The 12,118-nt window shown below is 40.3% G+C and overlaps 2 protein-coding genes and 1 long non-coding RNA gene across 4 annotated transcripts in view; 1 reads left to right on the forward strand and 2 right to left on the reverse strand.

Moving 5' to 3' along the window:
• Nucleotides 1-6,420, reverse strand: part of mta2 (metastasis associated 1 family, member 2) — a 29,473-nt gene extending 23,053 nt beyond the window's left edge. The window contains exon 1 of the mRNA XM_062384154.1: nucleotides 6,278-6,420. Coding sequence (XP_062240138.1) covers nucleotides 6,278-6,305 — 28 coding nt within the window. The 5' untranslated portion in view covers nucleotides 6,306-6,420. The remainder of the gene's footprint in view (nucleotides 1-6,277) is intronic.
• LOC133950008 (uncharacterized) lies at nucleotides 6,369-8,056 on the forward strand. Its single transcript, XR_009920217.1, has 2 exons — nucleotides 6,369-6,510; nucleotides 7,966-8,056. It is a non-coding gene; the product is annotated as an uncharacterized LOC133950008 (long non-coding RNA).
• A 319-nt stretch (nucleotides 8,057-8,375) lies between these two features.
• Nucleotides 8,376-12,118, reverse strand: part of eml3 (EMAP like 3) — a 51,158-nt gene continuing 47,415 nt past the window's right edge. For both annotated transcript variants that reach the window (XM_062384153.1, XM_062384152.1), the window contains 4 exons: nucleotides 11,529-11,616; nucleotides 11,347-11,445; nucleotides 11,129-11,259; nucleotides 8,376-10,018 (listed from right to left, as the gene is read on the reverse strand). In XM_062384153.1, coding sequence (XP_062240137.1) covers nucleotides 9,812-10,018; nucleotides 11,129-11,259; nucleotides 11,347-11,445; nucleotides 11,529-11,616 — 525 coding nt within the window. In that variant the 3' untranslated portion in view covers nucleotides 8,376-9,811. The remainder of the gene's footprint in view (nucleotides 10,019-11,128; nucleotides 11,260-11,346; nucleotides 11,446-11,528; nucleotides 11,617-12,118) is intronic.

Consider the following 12,118-nt stretch of genomic DNA (forward strand, 5'->3'; position numbering starts at 1 on the left):
AGAATAAGAAGGTGAAATGTCCTTTCTGTCTATAATCTCTGTGCTAGTATCAGTGAAGAACTAGAACTAAAAAGAGAGAAAGGGGAGAGAGAGATATTAACATCCACCCTGTGAGACTGTTCACAAGTAGCCAGCGGTAAGTCAGTGTGTTCACACCTGGCATTAAAAGGAGTCCTGTGACCACTGGTCGGATCTCACGTCAATGCTACATGCAAATGAAACATACATTTTTTGTGGTGATCACCGTGATATTGTGGCGGTGGTTACAAACGAATCAACGAAGAGAGGGAACAAATATGTTACTGCAGCAGCTCAGAGGAAGTCAGCTGAGTACGACGTCCTTCATATGTGGCCCAGGATGGATCAGGTATTTACAGCTTTCCACTTGTGATGGGATCACAAAAAAGCACATGTCAATACCAGGTGTGAACGGGCTGGAGAGATACCATGATAATACACTGTGTTGTAAGGGTCTGTTACATGTGGGTGGCTCTGGTGAATTAAACCAACTATGCTGGACAGAGAATATTGTGGGTGACAGTATGGGGCAGCGAAACCGTGTCGTATTGAAACCTCGGTTACCGTAAAACCGGTTAATCGCAATATCTCTAATCTACCCCCTAGGACCTGTATCCTGTCTGCACCTAAATTTTATTTTGGGGGAAAGTGTCATTATAATGAAGGTGTAAAGAGACTGCAACCAGAATGCAGTTCCACCAGCCAAACTACTCAAGGAGCTTTACAGGTAGGTAGGGCTGGCCAGTTGTTAAATATTTCTAATATGGATTTTGGACTACAATGCTTATGACAGCAATCAATCAAGACAACGATAATTGTGCCACACTGATTCATCATTATGCTCTTGTTTACCTTGTTTTATCAAATCCAACTTAGCCGTTTCCCTTCCAGCAGTGCACTTTCACCCTACCTGAAAGCTTACAGTCTCGCTCAACCAGGGTGAGGGCAAGATGAGATAAACTCGGGGAGAGGTGATGGCAAGAGAGCATGTTTTCAAATAGAACAATACTTATTCAGATTTTGGAAAATGTTTGTGTTTTTAAGTAGTTGCATTACTTTGTTATATAGTCTGTAATACAAAGCAATTTGACCAATTTGCAAAATTCAATCACTAGGTAGTCTAAGGCCAAACATTAAAAGGAATAAATAACAGTAAAGCTCTGTCAACTTCTTAAATTTTACCTTATTTTTTACATTTAAACTTCAAGGATATCCCCAAGTTCAATAGGCCCATGTTTCCAATGTCAGTAAGTTATTATGTTAAATAATACGTGATCTCATCATAAAACTAAATAATTGTGATTAGGATATTTGCCAAATTCAAGCTACATAACGCTGCTCCTTCCTGTTATTTCTAACAAAAAGCTACAACCAGTCTTCCACTTCTAAGAAAAGTTTTTTTGAAATGAATGAATGAAAAAACCCAGCTGCATCCATTCCCCTGATGTGGAAGTGGAAGTCCACTGGCTCCACCCTTATCATTTGCATTTTGTGATACCATCAAGACTCTACATAACAAGATCACTTGTACACGCCAGGTGTAGATGCAAATTCCTGAGACCTGATGTCACATGATACACATATATGACAAATACATGACACATGCAAGTGTGCTAAATAGTTACGAAATAACATCATGTTATGTGAATTTTTGTTAATATTGTTTTATATATTGATCTGTTGTTAGTCAGTCTCTATGGCAATATTGTTCATAATTTGGACCACTATTTGCATTATTCCACACAGCATAGTTTTAGGCAGGAGACTTGCATGTTGAAGACTGAGCATGACACACAACAGAAGAAAGACTATACATAACCAGGAGTTTGTCTCTAAAAGAGGAGCTACCTCACAAAGACGTGGTTTGACGGACCTCTGACCATAAAACTGTTTTGCAAGCAACAGCCCCAAAAAACTCAAAACTCATCTCAACTCTTACCTATGCAGGAATCAGTTAAAGGCTAAAAACCAACCAAGGGCTTGAACATTGGAAGACTTTGGCCCATGACACACATATTACAGAGATGAAGATGGAAGGAGAGCTGCCGTTACAACCTAATATCTGCAAAGACATGGACTCTTAGACATGGTTCAGGTCACAAATATTAATAGGTATTGTTATGTGGAAATAAAATGACTTATTGATCAAATATAAACAAAATCTTGTATCATGAGGCCCAACACTAAGAAAAGCCCACTGCATCCATATCTCGCTTGGTGATAACTGTTGCCTAACTTAGTTATTTAGATTTAGCTCATTAGATTTAATGATAGTGACCATGACTTGAAATATCAACTGTTGACAGCTTGAACATATGAGATCAGCCCTTAAACCTTGTACCGATCAAACCCCCAGGCATTTATCACTCATTGCACCACTAGTTCACACAGAGTGCTTCCTTGTATCTTTTGATGCAGTGTGGTTTCACGTCAAGCTCCATCTGGTCCTCCCACAGGCAGGGACAGAGAGGCTCAGGAGGATATCAGTGGCTTTCTGATGAATCACCAGCAGCGGAGATGGAGAAGGAAGGATTCATACAGAGAGAGGATTTCTTGCTCTACTTAACACACTGATGGGGACTCCGACCAAAGAAGCTCTGCTTCCTCATTCCCAGTGAAGGAACACAACCTCACCACATTACATAATACCGGATGAAGCAAAAAGAGTGAATTTACACTCTGATGTGCTTGACATGACAGACATACAGTAGAGATGGTAGCGGAGGGAGTGGATTGTTCTTTTATATTGCGGCAGTCTATCTTTCACAATGGAACGAAGTAATGGACATCATGTTCCACCAGCACTCGCATCAGAGTGTATCAATGAGAGGGATGGATTCGATGGATCAACCAAACAGAAAATACATATAAATAAATAATGCGCTTGAGATAAATCACACAAACTCCCCTTGAAACAGACATTTTAGCTTAATAATCTTGTCAATGGTGAAAACAGATTAGCAGGTTCAATGCTAATATATGAATATACATATAAGTGGGTATAGAAGAAAAGACCTTAAGACAGTAAATGTCTGCTGAGGTAGCTTGTTTGTTTTGGACGTATGCGGCTGGAGTGGTGCAGTATGCAGGGTGCTAGAGTGTGAATGAAGAGGAGGAAGGCCTTTGACTAATCTCTGGGGAAGATAATGATCTTACATCCAGGCTCAACACTGTGCTTCTGAAGGACTTGTAATATAGGCACTCACTCATACAGAACTGTCTGTACCAGCCGGCTACAACAAAGAAATCCTCATTGAGTGCAAAATCCATAGACACTTGCTTCAGGAATATGAACTCATTCCGACAGATTAATGTCCAACATCATTACTGGTGGAAGACAAGAACTAATGAGATCCGTTTTATCAGTTCTGTATTATAATACAAAACAACGTAACCTTGTAACTGTGGGATACTTAAATGTCAATTTGGAAGTCATTGAATAATCATTTGCTTGTTGCTTACTGTAATATTGTAAGGGCTAGACTTAAAATGATACTTGGGATGGGGCAATTGACGATGCTATTCTCCATCTCTGATGGCTGACTGTCTCACTCACTCACACACAGACACACAATCATGCATCTTGTCCCAAATACTAAAGGTCATGTGTGGACAGTGTGTGGACACAGACAAACTGAACACCATTTAATTTACGACTGTCATTAAGTTAAATAGTTACAGAGGACACAATGGACAAGCACCAGCACATTTGTTATTTTTGCCAGCAAAGCTCAGGACCAGCTAAAAATTTGACGCGCAAGCTGAATGTTTTTACACAATATTGCTATCTGTAATGAATGTTGCCAGGTTGTCCCTGTGTCTCATTATCATGACATTGATATGACATGACTTTAATGTTTGCACTAAACAGCAATAATCCAAAGGATGGCAATACCTGAATTTCTCATATCAAATTATAACTGAAATATATAAATTATCACTATTATTTTACAGAAACAAAACTAAATGGGCATGTACTAGTGCTGCCAGTAGAATTTGCTGCAATTCGTTAAACTGACATTCACCCGGTATTCTCTTGCAGTTACTGTACCCAAACATATCTATAAGGAGCGGTTACTTGCTGCCTATTAGCTTAACTCTGCACTTGTGCACACAGGTGTGCAGATTTCTTTACTAGTTATAGTCCCTATAATTTCTCCTTCTACACATATGTAGAAATCCCTTCTCTGCATATCCACATGACTAATAGTGTGGAAGTCGAAAGGCCACTGAGCCTAACAGCCATACAGAAGGTCACTGGCTGTGGCAGCAACAGACACAGAGACAGACAGCGAGGGAGACCAGTGAATGCACATGATGCAATTTCAAATGTATGGAAAAACACATCAGTGAGGCAAATGTAACCCTAATACACTAACACTTTATAAAAAAGGTGACTAAAAGCTACTGAATACATAAGCAGTATTAGCCAGGTTTGACTCTTTAAATTGAATGTTTAACCATCACAGGACATTGAGATGAACCAATGAAAGACCAGTTGAACAACTTTTAAGTGTCAGTTGTCTTTTGCAGAAAGAGCCATGATTTACATGACCAGTACACCATGAATGAAACTGAAAAACTCAGAGCCACTGTATGAATAATCAACACCTGATATTTCCCTAAAAGCCCTATATCATCCCGATCTGCAAATTTACCACTAACACTGTGCTGCAAAAATATTCTCTGAAAATATGAGTTTCAGGCACATAATACCAGCTTAATAACCAATGAACAAACTGAAACTCGATCCAGAACAAAACCATCATGTCAGAATACAACCCTTTACATTGTGGCATGCTATTCTGAAATTGGACCAACCCCAACTATTAAGACAGAATTTTGCCGCATATTTAGCAGTGTAGTGTTTAATCAGGATGAACTGTATCGACCAAAGACTCCTATGTGACCTTACAGACTTTCACAGAGTCTGCCTGCCAATTCAGCCATTTCTGCCGCCACAATACCAGACACAGAGATGGTACACAAAGTCCTAAAGGCGAGATGACAGACCTACATCCATAACGACAGAGTGCACTGGTTCTTATCGATGAAACTGGGGCAAAAAATATGATGAAGGCAATCCAGCGGGTTGCTAGCAGTCCCTACCGGCGTTTCTTTCCTATCCATGATGAGGGTGACATTTAGAAACCCGGTGTTAGCAATGATGAAGCGTGCAACGCTGTAACTGTATCGTTCAAAACACTTGGCATTACCAGTTGAAATGAAAGCTAGTATTCATTGTTTTATTTGTTTTGGCTGAGGTGCTGAAGTTTCCCTCCAGCAGCTGGACATTCAAAATGGGAAATCGCATGGCTACTGCAGTTGCTATCCTGGTAGCAAGTTAGTGTTAGCTAGCTAACTTAGTTCATCTTATCCATGGATTCAAGCTTAATTATGTGATTCACTTATATTTCACCGTTCCCGATGGTGTGGTGGTCTTCAGCGAACACCTAACTGTTAGTATTACGGGGGGCGATCACATTGACTAGCTACATATGGTGCTTAAGGCTAAAACTTAGCAATCACACTAAGCTAGCACGGCTAACGCTATTCGTTGCATATGAAGTGATATGGCGGAGGCGATAATGAAATTAACCCACCGACAAAGCCAGACGACCAGCTTTAGCTAGCTGCGGCAGACGTCGCTAGTTCGATACTGACCTATCAGCAGCTAGCAGCTAATGCTAACTAGCATTGTGTTCACTTCCAGGACGTTACCATATGTACAGACTCCACGTCAGACAAATGTGACAATTTACGTTTGCTTCGCTTACTTGAAACTACAAATACGACTCAGCAAACTCCCCCGATCGACTAGGCGCCGTTTATTTTGAATTAACTGCCAACTTTCGGAACAAGTTCGCACTGCTCGGCAGGCAGTCGTCGTGGGGTTAGTCTGGATTTCACACCAGTCGTTTTTAAAAGTTAATGTATCCTGGCTATAAACTCTACTTAGTTTAAAATATCCATACCGAATACAGGATCAGTTTTGGCAAGTCACAACTGAGTATAAACAAAGAACTAACGTTGGATTCATTCACATTTGCCCATTTACCATAGGCACATTACATTGTTGGATGTTTTAACACATTTGACGTTGTTCCATGCAAGAGTGGACGCACGTACAGGCGCTAGTAAAGAGTTAGCATTAGTTAGCGGCTAACGGGACAGACAGCTAGCGGCTAGCTAGCCACCTTGTGTCGAAACGAACAATCACGTTGAGGGGGGTGTCTTAAAAATGTAAAACATTCCTTACCTCCCACTCGGTACATGTTAGCCGCCATTCTCTCGAAACCTTTGTCAAAAAGAGTCCCGGGGTATTCCCCGCTTGGGTAGAAAATGGTCGATGGTGATCTATTTTATTCCTTCATTTATCGCAGACACCCCCGCCGCGAAACAAAGCCGGCTCCGGGCACAACAAGCCGAGCTGTGGCGGGTAAAAAGTTGAAAGTTTCCGCAAGAAACGTTCCAGCGGTGAAGCCAAAAAATGTAAGTCTTTGTTTTCGGTCCCTCGGACGACCTTCCTCTCCTCTTCCTCACTCACTCACACATTCACACACGGCTAGCCTGTCTCTTACTCCACTCTTCCTCCCATCCTCCGCTCCCAGCTTCATCCTCCTCTTCTTCACCTCCGCTCAGTTCAGCACACACACAGAAACACACACACTCACTGGCCGCCGTCGCTCGTGTGCTAATCGTCATCTTCGGATGTTGCCGACAATCTCCGGCATCTCACAATTAACTTCCACACTGGCCTCGGTTTATTAAGCGACATACTCTGTGAAAGGTGAACTCTCACGCACGATTGTGATCTCGATGTATGTGCAACTTTTGAACATTTTATAGTGACGGAATAGCCCCATCGAGAGCCATATGGTTTATATACATATACTGTATACGTCACGCACTCATGCACACAAAGTAAGGAAAGTTCAATTATTTGTAGATATAGACAGATAAGGAAATTAGGTACGCACACACAGATGCGCGCGTGCACACACACGAACACGCACACGCATTCTGACACTCAAACAGAAAGCAAAGAAAACCCGGTTCATTCGAAATGAAACCATTAAATCACCAGATCAGTCTCTTTTGTCATAAGGATTATGTTATATATATATTATAATGTCTACCACTTCACAGGAACCAAGCTGCACATGGACTGAGCTTCTTCACACGGTCACCAGTTTAAGGTTAAGATTATAATAGTTATTGGAAATACCCTCCTTTATTTCAACCCAGTGGCGACTGCCTTTCAGATGACATCTGAGAAACGTTTACAGGCCTGTACAGAAACCCATAACCAGAAAGATATTTAAAAAGATGGAATGTTGTGAAGTCTACTCATTTTAAATAAAACTATCAGATGCTAAGTCAATATGATAACACGAAAGAGCCTTTTTAAATTGATACATACTAAGTAGTAAGACTTGCCCCGATCGTTTTGCTTAGGACGTTTTAAAAAGTAGTTATTATCCAATTTTACTTAACTTAATTACCTAAAAAGAGGCAGTTGTAATCTAGTATCTCATTTTTAAAGTCAGAAAAAAAAAAAAATTGTCTATCTAACAAAAAGACACCTGGCGAATATGATCAAAATGACATTGCTATCGGTTTTGTAGGGATAGTGTCAGACTTTGGTGTGTTTTTTTTTTACATCAAAGGGTAAAAACATAAATGCAGTAGAAAGTAGACTCAGTTTAAACATGTTTGATCTGTAGTTAATCTTTATACCTTAGTCTAATTATTAAGTCTCACTTGCTGTCTCCTTGTTACTGTGGGCTGCTTATTTTTTACATAAAGTCAAACGGTGTACTATTTGTAAAATAAAACTTCTAAGTAAATGTTTTATCTACCATGATGTTAATTTTGTATCTCAATTTAGGTTTTCATATAATTTCTTCATTTTGCATTAATCATGAATATTTTGTTTTTTTGCAGAAATTGGTTTCCACACGGATCAGACAAAAATAAGAAGACAAACAAAGATTCCACAAATGAAAAATACAAAAATAAATAAAACGCTGTGCTACATACTTGTTATTTTTCCAGTCCCCACATGTTATTCTGTTCTTACCCCTCACATTGAGGAGGTGATAGCTGTAAATTATTGCATTAACTACTCAAATATAGCACGTCAATACAATTTTGAGGGACTTGTATTTGATTTTGTTCATTTTTTATGCTCCTAAACCCACTACATTTCAAATGGAAGTATTATATTTGTATATAATTTACAAAACATGAACACTTTATAAAATACAGTGCATTGCTATATACGTAACTCTACCTCAACCAGATGGATGCATATAATCTTTAAAAGGGGCCACTCAATATGATCATACTTTACGTTTTAAACTTCAAATAATTTTTTTTATTCATAATAGTTATAATATATAATAGTATGATACATTGTAGTATTGATTAATTAAAGGATCTGATTACTTGTTGGATCACTGTTCAGGTTTAAGGGATACTAACTGACTTCAACTGTGAAATGTCCTTTGTCAGCACAGTTTGAACTGAACGTTTCCAAACCCTTTTCACCAATGGGGTTCAATATGAGCTCTTATGGTCTGGGCCATGAGGGGGAGGAACATGTGTTTTTCCCTCCACTAACAGAAACAGCACAGCACATTGTTCCTGGAGCAGCACTGCCCACTAGTGAAACTTCCCACACAATACACTTTCCAGTCTGCAGAAATTTAATGGGAGCTTGACAGATAAAATATCACAGTCGTCTTAATGTTCTTTTAAATATATATAAAACTGTACTTAAGTAATCATGTTCAAATGTTACTATCAACTGTAAGGAAGTCAAATAAGCTGAGGGTTGATTTCAGTATAATAGGTTTGTCACAGTCTGTCTAATGTAAAGTTAAAACCAGCTTCAGTATTAGCTGAGATGTCAACCAAACAGTTAAAAATATGAAAATCATGTTAAAAAAAACTTTAAGCAAACATCTTGATAAGCACAATGGCCTATACCAAAGTGCACAGCTCTGGTTAAGTTTGGTAAGAAACATCAATGAAAACATAGGAATGTTCAACGAAGAACTGTTACTGAATCAACCTGGACTCCTTTTCAATGAGAACACCTCATAATCTTGTCTTTTCTATAACTGTAAATGCTGCTCATCACACTACAAGTGCTGCTTTCTTTAAATGCTATTTACAGCCTGTGCGTGTACATTACTTTCTATGAAGTATTTTTGCACTCTCTATTTATTTGTTGCACTATTCCAGTTTGCACTCATATCATCCTAGCCACAGTGTGCCTTTGACTGCATACTTTGTTGTATTATGAACTATGTTTTGAGTACTTAATATGTTGCGTACTTATATGTTCTGTCTACTAATATGTTAACACCGGGGATCAGAGAGAAACAGCATTTCAATCCCGTCTATGTCCTGTACATGTGTCCGAATTGACAATAAACTTGATACCGCAGAAGTCATGTTCTGTACCAGCAAACATACACAACCACTTCTCCTGATCCTCACCAAATATCCAACAGAGTGACAGATAATCTCTGCAGTGAAAAGTATCCCACAGTTCAGTTTCATAGGAATTTACATTGATATGGAGGCATGCATGTGGAAAGTGAATATGGCTGCTCCTCCTGAAGAGGTTTCCTCTACATGTCGTGCATGAAACGGGACCCAGCAGTGGCATCACAGAGGCCAAACCGAGACGACAGCTGTGGCCGCTGTCCACTGACTAACACGTCCCTCTGTCTTCGTGTGAACGACTCCCTCTCTGTCACTCTTCATAAACTACTCCCCCCTAGCCGGTGGTGGGTTCTGGAGAGCTGGTGGAGGTGGATGAGGCAGAGGCCAGTCTCTCCCTGCTGTCGACTGCACAGCCTCCGACCACCTTCCACTGAAGGATGCAGGTGTCCTTCCCGCCCATAGAGAGCAGGTGGGAGTCACTGTGGGTGAAGCAGACGTTGGTGACGTGGCTGCCGTGGCCCTCGTACTTGTGGCTCGGTGCCTGGAGGGAAAAGAATGAATCCACTTCAGGTCAACACATTGGAAATCTCATCACCTCCTTTCACCTCCCCTTCCCCACTTTGTCTCTACAGAAGAGAATACATTTCAAATGTATAGCCCATTTTTACAAATCCCAATTTGCCTCATAGGGTGCTAGCGACATCCACTGCCCTTAACCCTCGGTAGGAGAAAAATTACTGGGGGGAAAAACGTAAGAACATCAGAGAGCATTGCACGTAACTGATGCGACGTGTAGCGAAGAATATTAATTCATGAGAGAAAACAGTGTCATTGTTTTAAAACTGCATACAATGAACATGTGGAAATTGATGAGGCCTGGAGTTCTGCCTGAAAGCTTGAAAGGTTTACCTCCACCTGCTCTGGAAAAACATCATTGTATAGTGGTGGGATTATACTAATGACAGAGCTGCAGTTATTGTTGGGGTATGGGTTTCTTCAGTCAGTGTTAGCTACATTTGAAGTAACTGGAAATCATCTCAAAAACAGCAAAGAAAATACCTATAGCAGGATTTGTCTATTAAAACCCGAGGTAGGATTGGGTAAAAGAAAAGTTTTTGGAAAAGGTGAACCATGACATCTGATCAAACAATGTTTCAGTTGGAAAGGTTCCTCATATGAATTGGGTAGTTCCCTCTGAGGAACTTAAAGTTCAGATGTTTTGAATAACGTGGGTTATTATTGTCCCTTGTAAAAGAAATGAGGAACTCCTGCCATATTTCAAAACCGTTAAATAGTTAGGAAGACACTTTAGAGGTGCATCAGCACAGACAATTATCATACTGTTAATAATTACACAACTAGTAACTATTTGCAGTGAAGCAAGAGCAGCAGAAATAATAGGCATTACTAAGCAAGCAACTTACTTGCCATCCCTAAAACTAAAACTTAGACAAAGCTGAAGGTATATCTTTTTTCTGTTTGGGTCAGAGAAGGATTTTTCTCTCCCCCTCACAATTTTAAAATAAAGGTGGCAGGCTGTATACGTGAGTCCAAAACAAGTTTTTTCCTCTTTATGTTATGATGGCAGTTTAAGAACAATATTTTCTCTGCATGCAAAGTCAGACAAACATATCTAAAGAAAGTTTTGTACCTTTGGTTTAGGACAGGGGTACTGGAAGAGGTGGACTTTACAGAAGTCATCAGCTACAGCCACCATCCTCTCGCTATGAGAGCGACACAGGGCGTTGATGTCTGTGCCGTCGGAGCCCTCTAACCACACCCCTGGAACAACCACAGCAGCACGGTCATCGTCACTTCACACTTAGAGAAATATCCCAGTATGCACAAAGGGGGAGACGTTGCACTCACCCATGACATGGAAGCCCAGCACACAGGTGTAGGAGGCCCACTCTCTGTCTTTGCTCTCAAAGCGATTCCTCAACAGTTTGCACCCTGCTGCGATGTCCCCTGTGAAGGCACAGAGAGAGGAGGAGGTCATTATGCTGTCTGAGGGCTTCAGTGCAAAAAACGACCTGTATATGCTCACTTACAGTAAAGGATCTCATAGTCGCCAGAATTGGACATAATGTACTTCCCGTCTTTGGACCAATCGAGGTGAGTTATGAAGCTGGAGTGACCCTAAAGGGAGAGATGAACAGATATAGCGTCACACAACGTCCCAACTGTGAATTCAGGTTTAAAAGAAAAGGATGTGTCCTAAATTTTCCCTCGTCTAATAGTAGAGAATTATAAAACTTCTGATACTGATATAGTATCAGATGTTTTGTACTTCTGATTACAAGATAACGGATTGTTCTAAAGTAAACCAAGGAAATGCCACACACCCATACTCCCTGGATAATTATATAATGTGGAGTTGGTATTATTTTTGAGGGTTTCGTTTTATACGCTTCATAAAGTCTGGATAGCATGATTTGCATGCATATGGTCTGAAATAAGCATAGACATGTCCGAAACAGATCTATCACTAAGTAGAGGTCATGGTTAAGATGTCTCATGTTGTAGGGCATTCACAATTCTCCTGTTTTTGTTTTTGTTTTCTCTCTCTACCTCTCCAGCCACCTGTCAGTGTCATATGTAGCCTGCAGAGCGGCAGTTCCCAGTGGGGAGGACATGCAGC

Source organism: Platichthys flesus, chromosome 24 (genome assembly GCF_949316205.1).
Source record: "Platichthys flesus chromosome 24, fPlaFle2.1, whole genome shotgun sequence".
In the NCBI taxonomy this organism is placed as follows: Eukaryota; Metazoa; Chordata; class Actinopteri; order Pleuronectiformes; family Pleuronectidae; genus Platichthys; species Platichthys flesus.